Raw genomic sequence first — 21,803 nt, 5'->3', positions numbered from 1 at the left:
TCTCTAGAAACTATGACTAGCCAACAACCTAGGGTTTCACCCTGTATGAGTCATATGGAGGTAAAGACTCCTTCCCTAATTCTAGCCTCCCAGACTCCGGAAACACACAGCTGTGTCTTCATGGTAAGAGACTGTCCTCCTCTTATTTGGCTGTCTACTCCCTCTGGAGTTGCCTGGGAATTGTTTTTGCTAAGGAGGAAATACAGGGCAATGGTAAAGCTCAGTTTCTCTTTAGTTCCACAGGCTGTTTTCCAGTACCTGGAAACAGTTATTTCTTGTGTTGTATCCAGTATTCTGCTTGTTAACTGTAGAATGGAAAAGCGCATGTTTTATTCTCTTCTGCCTTGAAGCAGAAGTTTTTCATGGCATTCCGCTCATGACTTTAAAAATTGATAAAATGTTTAGAAGGTCTCAGAAGAACAAAACGTTTGATACCCCTCATTAAAGATTTCCAGTTACATCTATAGTTAACAATTTTGTATTTTTGTCTATTAAAGTCAGCCAAGATTCTACTAGTCAAACCCATCCCCCTTTTCTGTGAGGGACACTTGGAAAATAGCCTAAGAGACCATTTCCTTAACAGAGTTCTAAAACACAGAGCTCTAACTTCATGGGTAAATGTGGGTCTGGCATACATTAATAAGTTGCCAAAGACATGTGGGAATTTGTAAAGTGACTCAAGAGATGCTAAAGCCCTGCCTACACTGGATGAGAATGGAATCACTAAAGAGCTCATGTAAGTTGGTTATGCAAACACTGATTTTCTAAACAGCCCACAGGCTATTAAGTATATCCAGATATAATTCTCCTTTATGTATGCCTCCTCTAAGACTGGCATTTGAACGCAAGCCCCCAAAGAAGATGAAGAACTCTCTTTCCCATACATTGAGCTATAAGGCAGTATATGGTTAGGAGTCAGGTAGAGTATAGTGCTTCATTTCATGTGGCTGTGGAGGATGAGATGATATCGGGAATAGCTCGAAGGGGCCTTTCACAAGTCTCCCACATTTTTCCATCTCTGCCTTTTCTTTCCTTCCCTTTTGCAAACTGAAGTTAAGCAATCAACCCTGTTTCTACACCAGGAATACTGAGATCTAGAGTCTTCCTGCTTAGCTAAAGGGAACTAAAGTAAACAAAAACAAAACACAGGCAAGAACTCTTCGATCAAGTTCGCCAGCGATTACTTATATTTTACTCTTCAACCACTTATCCTGCAGGGGTCGGGGGTAGGGGTGGGGGTCCGCGGGTGTGCAGAGCTGGACACTCGCATACCGGGAGGCACAACTGTTTAAACTTTAGGCAAGCAGCAGAATGAAGAGCACAGACAGCATTTGGCCATCTATTTAACAGGAAGGTGACTCCTGAATGAGAGAAAAAGACATCTGGAACATACCGTGAAGACCAGTGAGTTTCTTGACTACAGTGTTTTTTGACTCAGCTCAGACAGCTTTTGTGACCACTTAAGATTTTTAAACCGGGGAGATGCTTAAGGAAAACTGATCTAGCCAAGAGTGGCCTGAGAGCAGAGGGAGACTAGAGAGGGAAGAGCGCTGAGAAGCAAAGACAGAGGTACGAAAAACCGCAGCGACAAAAATTAAAAAAATAAAGAGACCAATGATTTCTGAGGCTGTCAGGGATAATAGGCTCTAAAGAGACTTAAAGCTTACCATCGTCGGGGTCCAAACTTGGGACTTTTGGAGGTGAGTATGGTTACACATTTGCATTGTGACTCAGAAACAACCTCAAACTCCCGACATCAGCGCGCTTAAAGCGCCGCAGCCTTCCTTCCACTGGCCCTCTGCGCCGCAGAGGCCTCCCAGCCCCTCGCCCCGCCTCCAGCCCCCTCGCCCCGCCTCCAGCCCTCTCGCCCCGCCTTCGGGCCCAGCGCCTGCGCAGTCCCCTCGCTCCGCCCCGCCCCTGCCCGAGCCACCGCCGGAGAGGAGCTGGGGGAGGACGGTGGCCTGCGAGGTTCGAGCAGACAACGCGGCGGCGATGTCCGCGAGCCAGGCGAGTGCCGCGGCGGTAGCGGCGGGGCCTCGCGCGTGGCTGGGCGGCCTGGGCTGCGGCCTCCCCGCGGGTCCCTGGAAGCGGGCGCGCGGCCGGCGCGGGAGCAGAGGCGGAGGCCCCGGCGCGTCCTTCTGCCCCGCAGCCTGAGCCCGGGCGGCTGGAGGGCTCCGCTGCCCGAGGATGGGAATTCTCTTCACCCGGATCTGGAGGCTGTTCAATCACCAGGGTGAGGCTGGGCCGGGCGGGGAGGTCCCGGGCCTGGTCGGGCGGGAGGGTCGCCTTTGTCTCCGGGGAGCTGGGGAGAGGTTCCTCCCGCCGTACACCCATTTCTCCGATTTGATCGCGAGCGCAAAAGGTGCCCTGCCCCACGCCGAGGGCCCAGCGCGCGGCCTGGCCTGCTTCCATCCCCGTCGCCTGCCCGGCAATTGTGTTTGGGCCGCACGGGCAACAGCTGGGGTTCTAGGGTGAAGACCGAGGGCCCTGGCCCTAGCGGCGCCACCGAGCCCACGGTTTGCAGAATGCGGAAAACTGGAACTAATGCTGGATCCGTCTGGTTCGCTTTGCGGGGGATGGGCGGGGAGACCCTCGCTGCGGAATAGTGATGGAGTCTCTCTCCTTTGCGCCGTTTGTCTCAGTGGTAAAGGTCAAGCCTAAGGTCGTTTTCCTTCTTAGGTTATTAGAGGGTTTGGGGTTTTGGTTTGGTTTGGTTTTTTTGGCCCTTGTGAAAGTGTTTCGCTGAAAGCTTTTAAAAGCCTGCCTCGGGAGACATTCGTTAGCATTTGGTAACTAGCAGGTTACTGTGTTAAGTTCGCCCAAACGCAGACATTTGCCACGGAAAGGCATAGGGGATTTATAAAAAAGCAAAGAAAATTTACAAAATGGGTGTGTGATACTGGAGAGAAAGAATATGGTCCGAACAGCACGACATAGTTACTAAAATGAAATGTAGTGCTTTTTTTAAAAAAAGCTCTACTTGCAAGTTCATTCCATCTGTCAAGCACGGACCGTTTTTCTCTTGTATAAGCTGGAAGCGTTGTCGCACCCCCACTTTTTTCCTGTTAAAACTTAATGAACGGTGGTGCCTACTATTGAGAAGGAGCTGTTCCCGGTTTGCTCCTCCTCCGGGATAGAGCTGGCTTTATGGGGCTTGTAATCCCTAGTGGGTTTTGCTTTTTTTAATAATAATTTTTAAAAAATGATACTTAAGATGACGGTACTAAATGAAGTGGAGGGTAATAAAGAGGATATTTCCATTAGCACTGTCTGGTCAGCAGTGTACGTGTGACAGGTTAGTGGTTTCCAGTGGCTTCATAATTCTGTGGGTTTAGATACTCTCACCTAGCCCAGGACGGATTTGTGGGGTCTACAGTTTTTGAGTATTTAATCTCTAGGTTTGAAGTACTAAAGGTTACATTGTTGTAGAACTGGTGATGTTTGTGTGAGTAGCAAGTATCTAGTTCTGCCCTCTACAGTCTTGAGTATAGTGAAACTAGTGTTTCAGTTCTGCTTTGGTTTAGAAAGACCTTATGCTTTAAAGTGTCTCTGGTACTGGTCTCACTTTCTTCTTTGAGTCAGTGACAAAACTGTTGCTGTAACTTTAAAAAAAAAAATGAATTAGAACTTTAAAAGAAACTCACCTAGTTGCACGTGGTAGCAGTACAGGTCTTGGTGTAATCTGCATTTTGTAGTTGCATTTGCCTGAACGTTTACTCAGTGTGTGAAAATTAACAAGAGAATTAATAGAGTCCAGTTTCTGGGAAATTACCAGTCAATATAGTGAGATTGTGAAGAAACGGTTTGTTAAATGGTCTGTTCCCAGCTCAGTAGCCTCACGGAATTCACTGTCACAGACACTTGTTGGTAGTCTTGAACCTGTGGAGAAGGAGACACATAAGTTAGGTGTGTCTTCAGTGCTTTGTTTTACAGAAGGATAAGGACACGTTTCTATACTCTTTTTCATGGAGACCTCCAGAGAGAGGCTTTGGGTAATTGCAGAGTTTGCTATATTGATGAACGCAGAGACATAGCAGCTCTGGCTTCTCAAAAAGCAGCTGCTCAGTTAAAGCTGAGATGGTGAACTGCGTGCTCGACCCAGAAAACCAGAGCTTATGTTTAGGTGGGGCACAGATTCTGGAGCCCTCAAACTTTATTCTAGATACTGCCATTTATTGACACCGTTAAAAAAAAATATTGAAGCTGGGGCTGTAGCTCAGTTGGCCTCCTGTTTCACCACATCCATCCGAGAGATAATAGGGGATGTGGTAGTGGGGGTCCCCTGTGAGTCTGCCACTTAGGATACACGTCCTGAAAGTTACGGCCAACCTGAGCTAACGTGAGATTCTGTCTCCAAATATTTCCCTGGAAAAGAGAAAACAGGCTCAAGTGGCTTCTCTCACACATGGGAAAGGGAACAAACGTGTTGGTGCTTGTCGGTCTTTTTAAGAAGCCACTGTCAACTTTTCTGTTCCCTCTTCTCTCCCTGTTGACTGAGTTGTGACTCTTTAGATTTAGGTTTGCCAACAATGACTGCACCTCTGGAAGAACTCGTTATCGGTGTTTGGTTTAAATGCCTTTATAGCTCCTGTTTGGGTCCAGGGCAGCAATTCTCAACCTGTGGGTCTCAATCTCTAAGACCATGGGAAACTTGATTTTTACTTTTATAACAGTAGCAAAATTATAGTTATGAAGTAGTAACAAAATAACTATTTGGTTGAAGGGATCACCACAACATGAGGAACTATGTTAAAGGGTCTCAGCATTTGGAAGGCTGAGATCCACTGCTCTGGGTGTTGGGAATAAGGCGGAGAATGAAACAGACAAACCTCCTTGCCTTTATAAAGCGTCTCGTTATAGTCCAGGGCAGCAGAAAAGAAACCAGCCTGACTCTATAGGTGAATGAGCAGTTAGTTGGTAATTCTAGTGACTTTCACAACACTGGTTCCAGTTGTTTCACCCCAGTGTTGGTTAATCTGCCTCAGTTTCGTTACTTCTAGAAACTTTCCTCTTTACAGATGCACATTAGGGCTTTATTTATTTAAAATGATAGGCCTGGGATATTAAACAAGGATCTCTAGTGCCAGCATGTTCTCACCACCCCTACTCCCAACACACACACACACACACACACACACACACACACACACACACACATCTTTATAAAGAATGTAGTAGGTGAAGGAAGATCCTTTCCAACACCTCTGTAGACTGTAAAAGGTTGTGGAGTTTCCCTCTTGACAGCCTTGCTCCTCCCTCTGCTCATTGGTTGTTAGGAAAGGAATCAAGTTATGAATGAGTGCTGGCAAAGCTGCCCACACTGCGTTGGTCTTGTGTTGGAGAAGCCACCTTGGTTCTTGGTCTTTTTTTCAAGGGAGTTCAACCATGCAGGAACGTACAGCAGGAAGGTAACTGGACATTGTATGTTATCAGGACGCTGCCTCTTAGCTCCAGGTGGAGCTTACTGGAGGGACATTGCAGGAGGAAACGCTCATTCTTGGTGACAGTCTGCACTCTGGACAAGCTGTGTGTAACAACCACCTTTACCCTTAGTCCCTGGGTCTTGCGTGGCATGGTGATTACTTTTATCTTCTCACCAGTACCTCATTCTAATCGGGACTAGATATTTTCTTTGTAAAACTTCCCAACCTCAAATTATCGTGTGATTTCTGCCTCCTAATGGCTCCCTGATTTTCATCTTTGTTTCTCTTTTTTTTTTTCCTCCACCAGCAGTTTCTTAAAAGCAAGTCTTTGTTACTGAAGTTTTATCTTAAACAGGTGTGTCTGAGCATTGGATGTTGGGACACAACTCATCATCTACAATGTTCATGCTCAGAATTGCATGGCCAAATTTTACCCAAAAAAAAAAAAAAAAAAAAAAAAGTCAAAAACTTCATAGTGTATGGCTTTTGTGCTGGGTCATGTAGAATTGGCATGCCTGCCAGACCTAGACTTGGTAAGGCTAAGTGATATTTTGGATATGAGATGATAGTGTTGTTTGTCTTTTCCAACTTTATGTAATTCATAGAGATAGAAGGCTTTTAAGTGACAGTTACTTTTAATTGCTTTGATTAATTTACCAAGTAGTAGTCAGATACAGACTTAGACAACCAGTGGACTAGTAGTGTGCCTGGGTGTGTCAAAGAAAAGGAAGGAGGAAGAAACCATGGACAAGAAGTGTTTTCACGACAAAACAGTATTGATTGGTAAGGTAGAAGCCAGGCCAAACTCTGAATCCCAGCAGTCAATAATGGTGTGTTTGGGCTTTCCTGAGTGCAGGAGTGCTGTGGGGGAAGGCCTTCTAAATGAAGTCATGCAAAACAGCGATTGCAATGATTCACAAGTGTCAACGGCGTTGGAATGGCCAAAGTCTGATTGACATTTGTCCTCAGTAACGTTACCTCCTAGTATGCTGTATTGTATGTTCTGTGGAGTATTTGTCCTGAAGCACATTGTAAGACGGAATTCTAGCACTGCAGATACACATTCTCTATGGAGTGTTGTGATGTCTGGGAAGGAGCAGTGCAGAGTGTGGAAACTGTAAGGGTATGCGGAAGTTGATTGAGTATTAGGACATGTATGGATGATCTAATTCTACGTGGGGATAAACTGGCTTGAGACTATTGCATTGGCACCTTTATCTGTTAACCTCTTACACACACAACTCTGTCCTAATGTTCCAGTTCTCATTATGACTCTTACGCCCTGTCTTTGATTTAGGAAGCTGCCAAAAGAGCCATTGATACTTTCTTATCAGCACATTTCCCTCTAGTAGTTGGAGGTGAGTTCTGTTTGTGGACACGAGGCTATGTGAGGGAGGGATCCACTGGATTACAGACTCTTCCCTAGGTTGAACTTTGAATATTCACTCAACACACACACACACACACACACACACACACACACACACACACACACAGAGTCTGTGACTCTTAGGAAAATTTAAGTTTTGCACATGCTACTTAAATTTCTTTCTTTCTTTTTTTCTTTCTTGAAATGTCATGATTGCCTTTTATGTTACAATAGCTTACTTTCCCTTTGTTGATCTGTAGTCTTGGTTGGGGTGTGTATTTATGTATTTGGTAGTGGTGTAGGGCTTGGATAATTTTGTAAAGTTAAACAAAAGAGTGTCTCCAGAGTGGAGAATAGTGCCAGCAACAATAAATGGAAAGTCGATGGATAGTCTGGAGACGAGGTCCACAGACAGCTGTCTGGATTTAGTGGGCAGCCAAGAAAGGAATTAGGAGCTTAGGATTAAGACATTTACCCCTTGTCACACTTATCCCTGCTCACCTTGTTCCCTGTGATGCAACCTCCCTCTTCCTATCCACTTTACCAGCAGGGACATGGAAGGACGTGTGGCCTTCAAAGCTTCTAACGTCCGCTATCCCAGCACCTTCCCCCTTCCTGCTCTCCTTCACCTAACCCTAACCTTTGCCTGTTAGGACTTCCCTCATTCCCAGTCTTGTGGAGCCTAAAAAAAATGGTTCTCTTTGCGAGCTAAATCTATTATCTAGCTGTTTTTCCATCTTGGATAGTCTTACCTGTTAAAAAACTTTACACCATGCCTCCAGATACAGGGTCACACAGTTTATCCTCCACCATATGCTCCCACCTCTGGGTTTGCTTGTTTGCTTGTTTCTAGATACTCTGTCCTTTCTTTATCTTGTATCCTGAGAAGATGAAGTGTTGGTGATGTGAGCCCCTCCCCTTCTGTCTTACTTTAGCATCTGTTGCTGCATAGTCTCTGCTCAGTATGCTTGTCCTGCTAAGCACTTGCCCAAGTGCCACTCCTCCCTCCCATGTAGCCAGATGTGATACCCTCCCCCATGCTTTCTAAGGTTTTTTTGTTGTTGTTTTTGGTTTTTGGTTTGTTTGTTTGTTTTTAATGTAGATAATCCTTTCTAGGCGCTAAGAAAAACAGTAGTTTTAGAATCAGGACATAAGTACTTGAAGGCATCACTAAGGATCATAAAACAAAAGCAAAGAAGCAAAATTTGTGTCCAAACTAGAGGAGGGGTTTAACGTGAAAGGTATTGTTTTAGAAACCAGTTATAGATTTCCTACCAGTGTCTCCTCTTATTCAGTGTGTGTTTAGAAACTCAATTTAGAATGTCATTGGAAAGAAGGGTTTTTTGATTGGTTGGCTTTTTTTTTTTTAAATGATTATTACAAAGAGACATATCCTATTTAACTGTAAGTTGGCATTCATTTCAACTGCCTGTTCCCTGGTGACCAAGATGGTTCCAAGGGACCCTCTTTACAAACTCAGGTTAATCTTTAGAGGCAAAAGGATTTATCACCACTGAGAACATTTAACATGATATGCCTCACGCTCTGCAAGCAAGAATGACAAAAGCATTTGAAAAGTTACAGCACTGCGACTGTGCCTGCTTATAGCTTCTGTCCGTGATTAAGGACTGTGCAAACAGATCTGTGTTACCCATCTGTGGGCACGTTGTTTATGCACACATGCATGCTTAAGTCACTGTTTATATCATTTGCCATAGATTCTTGTATTTTGTATTACTTTTGGACTGGTCCTGTTTTAGTTGGTAATGTTTCAAGAACACCATTTCATTGATGATTATAAATATGTTTTGTTTCTGAGTACTAGAAGTCAGTCTAAATGTTGACCTGTAGCTAGTCATGAGGATAGTACAAAATGGATTCCTTCAAGTTAGAACTAAGCTGATATTTTAGAAAGGCTCCAGTTAGTTTGTTTTAAAGCTGAGCCTCACTCTGCAACCTGTGCTATGTAAACTATGTTAGCCTAGAACTTCCCTGCCTCTGCCTCTGAAGTGGTGTGATTAAAGAAGTATGCCACCATACCCAGTCCAAGGAGGTTTTAACTGAAAATCAATATTCATCTAGGAAATTTTCTTTTTGCCTCAATACCTTTGTAGATGCTTGTATTAACAGAACTGAAGAAAGCATACATCAGCAAGAAGGGAGTGCTTACATTTGCAAGTAAAATTAGAAAGGGCCAGCTGTGCTAGTGAGAAGCCCATCTGGAAGAAAGGCTGCTTCCCTAGCTGATGAGCTCAGCTATCTAGTCGTGACGTGACGTGACGTGACGTGACGCAGACTGCCCCACTGTGAAGTATATTCATGGTCCTGAAGTCTGTAACACTTGCTTGGTTGGAATCCCACATTTCTCAAGAGTTTTCTGATTTTAATTCAGCCACAAAATATACTTTCCTCTGATGGAATTGGTCATTGCTGACTTATTATAATAACACTAAAACATAAATATGTAATTATTAATTATACATAAATGTGTGTGTGTATGTATGTATCTATGTATATATCCACAATACAGCTGTTGGGTTTGTAGTGAATGTAGCTTGTAAGTGTTAAACCAGGGTTAGGGAGCCTGTGTTGTCAGCCAAGTGAGTTTGTTTTGTTTTTTTGAGATTGTGTCTTACCACATTGCCTGGTCCAGCCTGGAACTCCTATTAGCACAATGTCTGGAAGCACAGCCATGGCCACCACTCCTAGCTTGACAAGCCCCTTCGAAGCATGTGTCTTTTTTGTACTTGCTGGTGTTCTCCTGGGGTACTCATTTATGTGTGTAGCTCTCTGAGGTTGTGGAGTTGGGGATAGTAGTAGGAATGAGTTTGCAGACTCATGAGATAGAAATTTACCCATGGAACAAACCCTTCTTTTTCTACTTCCTTTTCACACTTTGCATGGACATCCCAAGGGATACCTGCACGTCCACACATTGAACTTCAGTAACTTAAGTCATTTGTAATTGTTGTGACTAAATATGGGGATCCTTTGCTGAGCATGGTCTTCCTTAGGCCTAGAAAGAGAAGGAGCTTCTGACTGCCTGGAGAGATTGCTGGAAAGATGAGAGGGGGCCGTGTAGAATGACGAGAAGCAAAGGAAGTGAGCTCAACAACACACTCCTTGCTTGTTTGAGTATCTTTTGAGCTCTAGAAAGGCTAAAGAGTGTTGTGTGCTGACTTACACCACAGAAACAAAGAAGAATAAAGTGTGGGATCTCTGTGTGTTGTAACTCTCTGCTGCTTTTTATTTCAGAGCACAAAGTTATCATTGTTGGGCTGGACAATGCTGGGAAGACTACTATCCTTTACCAGTTGTAAGTATTAACTGCTTAAAATTTAATGTTGTTCTAGTTATTCTTTGTGCTTTTGTGATATTTGATGGATGAAGTCAATGAAATGAAAAATTATGTGGATCCAAGCAGACTAACTATAAGCCAGGAGCCAGGGATATCTTTAGCTGAATCATTGTGTGAGCACAAAAACAAGGGCACCTGGGTCTGAGTTAGAAGCCATGCTGATGTACCTTGATGTAAGCATTCGTGAGATGAACTAGCTTCCTCCCTAATTTTGTAAACTTCTCCCCTCCTAGTTCCATGAATGAAGTTGTACATACATCTCCTACAATAGGAAGCAATGTGGAAGAGATTGTGGTTAATAATACACGTTTCCTGATGTGGGATATTGGTGGCCAAGAATCCCTTCGTTCTTCCTGGAACACTTACTATACTAACACAGAGGTAACATTCCTAATGCTCGTGCTTACCTGAGCTTCTGAGTCCTTGAGAAGCATTTGGGTGCGAGTCGTTACAGTCTTTAAAAGTGGACTGTGAGTACAGTAGTCTTCCATTCCAGTCTTGACTCAGTTCAACATTGAGTCTCTGTTGGGAGAGCTGGTGGGTGATCAGTCGGGTTGTTTGGTCCAATAGTTACTCTTAAATGACTTACATTTCATGATTTTCTGATTGCATTTCCTTCTTGCTGTTTATATGTGTCTAAGTGGGAGAAATCCCAGCCAAGTAAACGGACTCTTATGTGGCTTGAGTCCTAGCCAGTTTTGCCATGTATTGTCTTTTATGTAGTGTAGTTGCAGTTGAAAAATCTTTTAATCATAAAGCATTTTAGATATAATCATATGGTTTTATTTACATGTTACGTTCCAAGGGAAAATTTCCAGCCTATGACATTTAAATTTATTATCTTCACCTATAAGTTGAAAGATTGCACCAGTTGTTTTTTAGTGTGTATTGTAAGGCTTTTAAAATACTCTGTGTGTGTGTGTGTGTGTGTGTATGGCTGATATTTAAATCATTACTGATACTACCAAGTGGCCTGGTCCCAGCACTCCATTAGTATTTCATCATGTGTTTGGAAGGATTGTATGTGTAGCTTATAAAGGTCTATGTCAGGCCCCCATACACAGTGCTGCAGACATTAAATTGTGTCAGCCTTGAAAAGGGTTTATTCAGATGCCATCTAATAGAATGAGCATCACAATACTAAAGTCTTCTGCCAGCAGCAGACTATCAAGTGAAATATTGTACTCGCTACAAACTGAAGAATGAAAGGCTGAAAACCACAGTGCTTTATTTGGAAATCATTACCTAGTGCTAAAAGTAAAAATAAAGTGTGTTTTAGTAACAGGTAATGTGAGCGATGTAGCTATAGTAACTGAACACTTGCTGTTTCAGTCTTGCCTTGTGGTGCTCTTGGTTAGTGCAGTGGAACCCGCCCCCGTAAGCCATTGTCTCGTCATTTGTTCATTACAGAACTGTGCTTGCAGATAGCAGATGCTCTGGGCATAAGGAAGCACCTGTTTTTACATGTTTCTGTGTTTTCATATGCCAGTTGATACCCTCAATTTGTTCATTTCTTTATCTGTCACATTATTTTAATACACATACCTTTCTGGGTTTCAAAGGATATTAGTAGTAATTGTCTGGAAGCAACTTAAACTTAGAACTTTAAGTGTTCGGGGATTTTTTCGTTTTGTTGTGTGTTTTTTTTTTTTTAAATTGTTAATGTTACAGGGATTTAGTATTCATACAGTAGTTTTGAAAAGAAGAAAATGTTCTATTTTGGTTAGAGTATTAGCATAATATTCTTTTCTTTTGTTTTTTCTTAAAAATTTAGTAAATGTATTTGAATTAGAAATGAGTCAGGTTCTTAAGCTTTATAGCAAGTATGCTAAATATTCCTGGTTCTGTTACCATACAGTAGATTTTATGTCTTAATAATAGTGTCATATAATTAAATATATAAGTACCTTATGAATTTTCAGATACTAAATTCTCTAAGTCACTAATGAATTTTTTTTTTTTTTTTTTTGGTAATTATTTTAGTTTGTAATAGTTGTTGTGGACAGCACAGACAGAGAAAGAATTTCTGTAACTAGAGAAGAGCTCTACAAAATGCTAGCCCATGAGGTAAGTCTGCTTTTGGTAGTAAGTGAGAATCGGCATCCTATCACCTCTTACAGTTTCTCACAAGGAGTATTTCAATGTAAAAAATTATCTGTTGGTCATACATGCTTGTGATTCATATTTTGGTATTTTTATATTTCCCAAAGTTGAAGTGTGTCTGGAAACAGGAGAAAGATTGTACAGATAATCATAGACTGGTATTTAGCTTAAAAATCTAGAGATTTCACTGGGCAAAAGAATTTCTGCAAGGTAGCTTTCTTTTTACATTTTGGGCAGATAATTCATACAGAGGATTATTGTTTGACAGGCACATCATAAGTACTTGTGCATATAATAGTTCTTGAGTGCTTTTGTCATCACACTAATACTTAAACCTACTTGCTCATAGGGTTTTTTTTCCCATCTTTTTTAAAATCCCTCTTACCAAATGAAATTATATGACTGGCTCATAATTATAAGTCCTTCAAAACACTACTAGTCACAGAATCCAAATTTAAGTAAGTTAGAATTGTGTGTACGCACACTGGTAGAGTGCTTGCCTGGCTGACCTCAAACTCAGAGAGTCCATTTGCCTCTGCCTCCAAGTACCTGCATTATGGACCACCACACACAGCTAGAGGCTTTGAGTCTTTACAGTACATTCCCTGTGGCAAAAGAAGAAATTTCCCCCAAAGCTTATTGAGGATGACAGAAAACAGTAATCTATGAATGTGAGAAGCATTTAAATGGCAAGCAATTTGACAAGCATATTGCATTCATTTAAGAAAACAGTAGCAGCCGGGCCTGGTGGCGCAGGCCTTTAATCCCAGCACTCGGGAGGCAGAGGCAGGCGGATTTCTGAGTTCAAGGCCAGCCTGGTCTACCAAGTGAGTTCCAGGACAGCCAGGGCTATACAGAGAAACCCTGTCTCGAAAAACCAAAAAAAAAAAAAAAAAAAAAGAAAACAGTAGCAATGGCCTTTCTGAGGCTTGTGCCCACCTTTGCCATCGGCACTTTTGTCTGGTTTATAGCACTAGTGAGTTATGTCCTATAGACTAGTCCTCATATTCAGTTGTAAAAACCAGGCTGTACCCATAAATGTCATGCCACTGTTGTACCAGTAGTCACACATTTTCTTTGGCACGATAGAACTGTAGTCCATAGGCTCCATAGCCAACCAGATTGCTGATGACAGTTCTTCCCCTAATGTGGGGAGCCACAGCCCCTGGGGCCGCACCCCAACATGGCACCTACAGGAAGAGAGTTCTTATAATAAACAAATCCTTATTTGGCTACTGCTGTTATCCCTGCTGATCATTGACTGAGCTTGCTTGCCTGGCAAAGCTACGTTGCCTGGTGTGATTGGTTGGTGTGAATGATATATTGGGCTCTTCCCCGGGGTTCGGGGGAGATGAAGAAAGAAGCTTGCTGAATAAACTGCTGTTAGAAGAACTGGTGGTTGCGTCTTCCTTGCTGGTCAAGAGAGGGCGCAACAAATGGTGGCCCGTACGGGGACGCGACACCCTAATAGCCCACAAGGTACCTTCTAGCACTATGAAAACCGTGCACTAGGAAGGGATTAGCAATGCCTGATACTCCATAGCCTGTAGCCAAAGCATTCATTGTCTTCAGCAGTATGGACTCTACCAATTGTGGCATGCAACAAAGAACAGTGGCATACCTTTATAGTTTGTGGCCTTCAGGGCCTCCCTAGCTGACAAGTCATTGAGAGGTTACCTACCTCTAATAGTGACATTTTTGCCAACAACTTAGAAGTGCCTACCCAACTTACACAGTGTCCTGGTTTCTTTTCCTGTTCATGTAATAAAATTACTCTTGACAAAAGCAGCTTAAGGCAGAATAGATTTGTTTCAGCATATAATTCCAGAAGGATATAGTCAATCATGGTGAGAAAAACACAGCAGCAGGCAGGAACAGGAGGCTAGCTGATCACATGGCACCCAGATTTAAGAAGTAGAGAACATCAATGGGAAGTGAGCTTTGTCATACAGTTTAAAGGCCTAAGGGATACTAAAAAAGATGCAGTACAGCACAAAAGATCTCCTCATACCTGCCAGTTTTGTTGTTATAACCAGTGTTGGGAACAGCATATCCAAATGGGAAACATTTGTTCTATAATCCAAAACATTTACCATGAGCCATCCTACTTTCTTGCCCTGTGTTATTGTGCTACTTCAAGGCTCCTCCATATTTTTTTTAATACCAACTGCCTTAACCAGACTGGTCTGCACTGCTCAACTTGGCTCATGCCCAAGTTGGGAGCAGAGCCATACTTGCCTGCTATGTCTAGCACTAGAGTCAGCTTCTTGGTTCTGACATATTCTAGGCCATTGTTGTGCCTTTGCTTTTATATCAGCCAAATGAAAAAATCCCATGCTGGGCAGTCTCCACTCCCAGTATGCTTTTTCATATATACACTGGAGCTATAATTGCCTATTCCACAGCAAGCTTATAACTTGGCCCTTTTATCACTTAAGTCTTCTATAATCTGCTGTTTTTTTGGTGGTGGTGGTGGTGGTGTTTTGTTTTTGTTTTTTGGTTTTTGGTTTATTTTTTGCCTTCTAGAAGCTTAATAGCACAACATTTGACTTCTGTTGTTTTTCTTGGAATTTTAGCCCTACAGAATTTGTCTTAAAGTAGCCTAGAGACCAGCTTTGACCTTCTCTCATTCCCTCTTGTCTTATTTACCATTTTACAAACCTAGTCTACATGCCAATCTCCATTTAGAGTCACTGAAGAGAGGCACTGAGTGAAAAATACAGTTAGGCATGGATGCTTCCGAGCTACCATAAAGCAACACGTAGCACAGGGTTTCTCTGTGTGGCCCTAACTGTCCTGGAACTCACTCTGTAGACCAGGCTGGCCTTGACCTCAGAGAACAACCTACCTCTGCCTGGGAGATCCTTCTTCCTGTACCTCTCAAGTGCTGCCTACCACAACTGCCCGGCAGCAGCACAGTCTTAATCAACCAGCATTGATAATTACTCTTTAGTGTGTTCCAAACATAAAACTACAATTTTTAAAAAACCCTTCTCAAGGCTTCATCTTAAAAGAAATATTAAACTTTGAATATACTTAATTTTAAAATGGTTTCAGACATCAAAATCTAAAATTTTCTTCAGAATGACGCAAATTGTAGAAGTTGTCTTCACAAGTGAAACTTTGTGAACAAAGAGACAGTATTGGCTTATGACAGATAAGCAGATGTCTACGTTTGCTGCTGTTTGCCTGACTACACTGACACATACATCAGACACTTTTCTTCTCTGTGCTAGCCATTGGACACAGGGCATCCCACATTCCTGTCGAGCACTCTGTCGATGAGCTATCTCCCCAGCTTTAAAAATCGTGTGTACTTTTGCCGAGGTTTCATTAAGCTGCTCAGACTGGCCATATCCGTGTGGTCAGCATGCTTCAGCCTCCCGGGCAGTTGTGAGATTGTGGGCCTGTACTTCCAGGCCTGGATATTTTACTTTTTTTTATATGTGTAGTTTGCATAGTAGAGAACATTTAAATTAGCTTGTGAACCAAAGGTTACCATTGTTTACATTAAATTTTCATAGCTTACAAACTTAATTTAATAAAAAGCCTTTAATCCAATATGCTTTCTGTTACTGTCATAATATTGTGTTTGATCTTGAGGTTATATAATAAAAAGCAGATTCTCTATTCAGGTAAAATACCATTTTAGGGTTGCTGTTTGTTGTTGTTGTTGTTGTTGTTGTTATTTTCAATAATTAAGAACTTCATTAATGCCAGTCTGAGATCTATGAGATTTTCACAAAGAACCCCAGAGAAAGTGTGGGTTTTGAGACCTAGAAAAAAACTACAGTTTTAGTTTAAAGACCCTTTCTATTTATTTATTTTTATTGTTGTGTTTGGTGTGGTGTGCGTGTGTTCACATGCTGTGAAGGCCCATTGTTGATGATGGGTGTCTTCATAGATTCGCCTCCGCCGTATATGGAGGCAGAAACTAGCTGAACTTGGAGCTCTCTGTTTTGGCATGCCTGGCTTTGCAACTTTCTCTGGGGAGTCCTGGTCTCCACCTCCCGCACACACTAGGATTAGAGGCAAGCCACATGTCCATTGCTTTTACTGAGTTCTGGAGTTCGGAACTCTGATATTTATGCATGCCAACACAGCAGATACTTTACCTGCAGAGCCATCTCTCTGAGACTGTTAAAAATAGTTGATTTTTATAGTCCCAGTTTAGGGGCTTTTCTGTATTTTATTACTACAAATGATAGGTTTAGATTATTTACAAATGGTACAGTTCCTAACTTGAGCCAAATACTTATATCAGAATTTTGTATTTTGAATATGCCATCATTAGCAAATCTGACTTGTATAAAAGAGTTCAACCTATTCTATGAGAGATACTGAAACCTCTAGAAGTTAAGATAGAAATGAAATTCCATGGAAAATCTGTCTGCTTACTAACCTTTCCATTAATAGTCCATTTTCATTTAAGACAACACAATATATCTTTAATAATTCCTGTGTATGCTCAATTCATGATCTAGCTCTTCAATTTTCATTTAATTTTTAGATTTTTTTAGACCAAATTATGTCTGAAATTAATTATGAAGTCTTAAAACTGTTAACTATCTACCTGTATTCTTGTCTATTCTTACATGATCCTGCAGAGGGCACTCTAAGTCATTCTTGATTGTGCATAAAACACTCTGCAAAACACTGACCAAACAGAAGCTTATATTCTTAACCAGAAAGAATCAAAGCCCCTATGTGGAACAGCATCATTTTGTGTCCACTGCAGATGGTGTCTTTAAGCACATTAACAAATTATTAATGCTGAAATGGTCCTTTAAAATGGGTATAGGCCTATAATCCCAGCACAGGAAAGCAGAGGCAGAGGGATCTCTAAATCTGAAGCCAGTGTAGTTTGTGTAGCAAGTTCCAGAACACCCAAAGCTAAATTGTTAGACCCTGTCTCAAAAAACTAACAGTTCTAGAAGAAGAAACATAGCATTCAGCATCTCTGTGTAGACTCAAAAACTGAAAAGTTAGTTTAATTTTTCCAGGGTCTCTTTGGGTAAGGACAGAATTTTGTGGGAGTTTTAATTCATGAATTCAGTTTCATTCTTTGTGGCTCCTTGGCCCAGTATGTGACCATATCATGCATACACACGCACACGCACAAAGTGTTTCCAAACTGAGACTTTAGCCCAATGTGGTATATCATAGATTCATTTCTTTCTTGTGTGTTTAGATGATACCAACTTCACACATAGTTGGAAACTTGCAGTATGGTCATTTTCTGAAGAATTTCATTCTCTTATGGAATCCTGGTTATGAATGGTTTGCTTAGGAGATTGGAGGAAAAGGGATAATGCATACAGAAAACCCACTGGAATAATGTTGAGATAAGACTGTCCCAAATTGTCCAGAGAGTAGATAGCCTGCTAACTGGAGTATTTAAGCTGTGAGTGATGGTGTGCACTTGATATTCCAGCACTCCAGAGTTCAAGATCAGTCTGCACTGCATAGCAAGACCTCAAAAAACATAAACAACTTACATGTCTTACAGTATATAGTAACTAATAGTAATAAAGCTGAAAATGTAATGTGGAAGTGTAACTGAAGTCATGATTTTGGTACAGTAGTAAAGGATGACTCTTAGTAGCTATTGAAGTTTTTGGTTTTTGGGTTTTAATTGGTGTAGTAGATAATTATACTTGAAAATATGATTAAGTATAAGCACTTAGGACTATAAAGCATATCATTTAAGACAAAACAGTTGGTGCTGAGGGTCTTGCAGATAGCTCAGCTGATAAAGTGTTTTCTGCTCAAGCATGTAAATGAGTCTGAGCCCCAGCACACACCCATGTATAAAAGCACACAAGAGTATACACCTGTAATTCAGTGCTGGGCAGGGGGGCAGAATTCCTGGGCTCAGTGGGCAGCCACTTCAAAGAAATCAGTAGGCTCCACGGTCAGTGAGAGATTCAGTGCTGACCTTCTGCCTCCACACATGTCTGTGCATGCAATACATAAACTACACCCCCTCATGCACATACACAACTGAGAAGTATGTAAGCCCATACAAGGATTTATTTAAAATATAGTCAGTGGTTATTTCTGTCAGTCTGTGAAACGCGAGATGACATAGACTGTTTACATTGTAGTACTTGTGAAAATAAAACAATTTGAATTAAAAGTCTAGTTTGCTAAAATTACGAAAAATAACTAGCTAAGTTGAAAAATCTGTGGGGAAGTGTGCTAACCTTTAAATTTTTATTTGCTTTTACAGGACCTAAGAAAAGCTGGGTTGCTGATTTTTGCTAATAAACAAGATGTTAAAGAATGCATGACAGTAGCGGAAATCTCCCAGTTTTTGAAGCTCACGTCTATAAAAGACCACCAGTGGCATATCCAAGCATGCTGTGCTCTTACTGGCGAGGGGTAAGATGTCTTCTCATTAGTACCATACAGTTGCTATAGAGGCTTAGAGAAGCGAGAGTGTAACAGATCTGGAAAGGTCAGATAATACTTGTTACCTTTTGAAAAATATTATGTGTATAGATATGTTACCTGAGTAAATGTCTAACCACATACATGCTGTGCCCACAGAGGCCAATCCTGGGAGGCCCTGGCTCTGCTAAGACTGGAGTTACAGGCAATTTTGGGAATCATTTGGGTGCTGGGAATTGAACCTGGGTCCTCTGCAAGAACAGCAAGTGCTATTAGCTACTGGGACTTGGAACTAAACAAAGCTTGTCAAGATGTCCTCCCTAGCGTCCTTTCCATGCAGTGTCTGTCTTAGTACTCACAGCAGCTCTACAGACTAGTCCACATTTTACGCACAGCAGAGCAAAAATAAAAGGATTTATGTGTAAAACTAGCAGATAGCCACCAGTGTGGTCAAATGGAAATCTATGCTGTCCAAAAAAAGAATAGTGAAGAATAGTGTGCCTGCCTCTATGCTCCAGACAGTGGGCTGAATCCCCATCCCACCCCGTAGGGATTAGAAGTAAAAGTGGACCATGCATGACTTGAGAATCCTTGCTTCTGAAGTCAAGGTTATTGGAAGACAGTGTAATGTGACTAGGTTCGTGCCCAGAGCTGAAAGTAGTTAAGAAAGAAGTAGAGGGCTAGTGAAATGGCTCAGTGGGTAAGAGCACTGACTGCTCTTCCAAAGGTCCTGAGTTCAAATCCCAGCAACCACATGGTGGCTCACAACCATCCACAATGAGATCCGATGCCCTCTTCTGGTGTGTCTGAAGACAACTACAGTGTACTTACATATAACAATAAATAAATCTTTTAAAAAAAAAAAAAAAAGAAAGAAGTAGAGGCCAACTTTGTCAAATGTCTGGTCGAAGGCCACAAAGATGGAAAAAGTACTGTTAAATGTAACCGTGAATGAGTGAACTCTGTGTATTGGGAGAGTGGACAGAAGTCAGCGGTAGTTAAAGAAGAAATGGATTTTAGGGTAGCAGCTATAAAGTCCTTTTTAAAAATTATATTATGTGTTAGTGCCTGAATGTGTGTATGTGTGCTTGAATGTGTATATGTGTGCCATGTTCATGCAGGAATCCACAGAGGTCAGAAGAGGATGTTGGACCCCCTGGAACTTGAGTTACAGGCAGTTGTAAGCTATTGTGTGGATACTGGGAACCAAACCTGGGTCCTCGAGAGATTAGTGAAAGTTCTTAACTTCCGAGCCATCTCTCCAGCCCATGTAAACTCTTGATTTCAGCAGGAAAAGAAAGATGAAACAGAGGAAGTTGGAAATAGGGTGAAAAGCTCAAAGGGAGAGTAATTTTGTTTTCTACTTTTCAGAGGTATGACTATCAATTCCGAAGCAGTAGAAAGAAACTTGAGATTCTAAAGAGTCTTGAGATTCAGGGCAAAAGTTCTTGATATTTTCATCAGGGTGGGAAACAGAGGACCAAAAGATGAATTAGGTGCCGTGACAGGAATGTTCTCCCTTTGAAAACAAGTCTAAGTGACTATGAAGCATTCACATCAAGTCCCTGAACTAGACCAAAGCCTTGGTTTTCCTTTGGGAATCACTGTGATTCATGGGTTGAAGACTCTGGGCTGTGGAGTCAAGTGGCCTCTCTTGACCCCACTCCTCCTGTTTGCTGAACTTGCTAGACTTGGATTTCTTGTGTATATGGGAAGGGTTGTGACCTGACTATTGCAAAGATAAGAATAATGGCTCAGTGCAGTTTGTGGTTTATTAGTGGTTGACTTCTGTACATTTAACAGTTGGAAGTCATTTTTTTTTTTCATTGTTTTCTGCATCCCTCTTTTGCTTCTGTGGGCATCTGCACACATGCGTTCATATAGACTCGTACACATAAATAATAAAAGAGTGACCTTCTAAACAGTCACTGTGGCAGGCAGGCTTTTATATCTACATGTTCATCATAGACAATAATACTCAGGAGAGCTTGGGGCTTATTGTAACATCACTGATGACTGCTTCTCTCTCGTTAGGGATTTGGCTTCTCTTGTTCCAAGGATTATCCCTTTTTATATTTCAAATTAGCCCAGTTACTTGTTAGTCAATAGAAAGTAATAATAATGATATATATTGCCTTAAATATTTTACATACAGTTGTGATATATGTATACTTTGTGTTAAGAACTCTTAATATGTTTAGATTATTAATATAGTAGATATGTTATCCCATTATTTTTACTTCATGTCATGTGCATTTTTATGTCAAAGGTAATTTTTGAAAGGGAAGGTAAATGTAAAGTTTTATAATTGTGAATGTTCTAAAACATGTTGGGTTTTGCTGATTCTCGACATTCAGGTTTCACTCTTTCCTGTTTAAAGATGCTATGATGAATAGCCATATAAAAACTTGCTTTTTATGGGCATTAGTCATGTGAGTGCCCTGCATGTGTTAGGCACTGATCTAAGTTTTAAGGTAAAACTGAACCAAAAGCCTTTTGCTCTCCAGTGCCTGCAGGGATCTCTCCTTCTCTCCTATTTTGTTCTTTGGGTTAATGAAGACTGTGCCTACAGTGGATAGTCTGTGACTTTTTAGTCCGTAATATAATCACATGATTTCTGTCGTCTTCTTAGGTTATGCCAAGGACTTGAATGGATGATGTCACGCCTGAAGATCAGATGATCTCTTCTGACCCCTTCTCACAGACTCTGTATAAACAAAGTGCTGGACTTTTCCTGAAAGCTGCAAAAAAATGGTTTAGATATATTTATAATAAACTGACTTAAGAGTTTTCTATAAGAAGAAAAGTAAGACCACTTATTTGAAAACAAAGATGAAATGTCATTACCCGGTTTGCTCTCTCATTCCTTCCAAACCTGTGACTGATATTTTCTCATGATGAATCCTCTCAGGACATGGTAGAGCTCTGGCGAGTACAAAGGGAGAGGAGGACATTGGAACTCTGGGACTTTATCTCAACGTGACTCTCCCACCCTGCCCCACGTTGAATGTTCCCTTCACATTGAATCAAATACGAATCAGCACAGATACTGTTTCCAGGTTTTAAAAATGTAATATTATGGAAAGTATTTTGCTTCAAGTTGAATATGTATTGTGTATATACCTCAAGTTCAGGTTAATGGCTTTGATTTGTGCTC

The 21,803-nt window shown here is 41.4% G+C and overlaps 1 protein-coding gene across 1 annotated transcript; it reads left to right on the top strand.

The window, feature by feature from the left end:
• Positions 1-1,951: 1,951 nt before the first annotated feature.
• Arl5a (ADP ribosylation factor like GTPase 5A) lies at positions 1,952-21,803 on the top strand. Its single transcript, XM_021193954.2, has 6 exons — positions 1,952-2,233; positions 10,048-10,108; positions 10,384-10,531; positions 12,134-12,217; positions 18,486-18,637; positions 21,279-21,803. Exons 1-6 carry the CDS (start codon positions 2,188-2,190, stop codon positions 21,325-21,327), a joined length of 540 nt encoding a protein of 179 aa, XP_021049613.1. The 5' UTR covers positions 1,952-2,187; the 3' UTR covers positions 21,328-21,803.

Source organism: Mus pahari, chromosome 3 (genome assembly GCF_900095145.1).
Source record: "Mus pahari chromosome 3, PAHARI_EIJ_v1.1, whole genome shotgun sequence".
Classification (NCBI taxonomy): Eukaryota; Metazoa; Chordata; class Mammalia; order Rodentia; family Muridae; genus Mus; species Mus pahari.
This window is presented reverse-complemented; position numbering and strand designations above follow the sequence as displayed.

Bases quoted from the DNA above. Each gene is read 5' to 3' on its own strand.
- Arl5a (XM_021193954.2), top strand. From the start codon at position 2,188: ATGGGAATTCTCTTCACCCGGATCTGGAGGCTGTTCAATCACCAGG. The intron at 10,532-12,133 runs GTAACATTCCTA...TAATTATTTTAG, and splicing joins CTTACTATACTAACACAGAG to TTTGTAATAGTTGTTGTGGA. The intron at 12,218-18,485 runs GTAAGTCTGCTT...TTGCTTTTACAG, and splicing joins ACAAAATGCTAGCCCATGAG to GACCTAAGAAAAGCTGGGTT.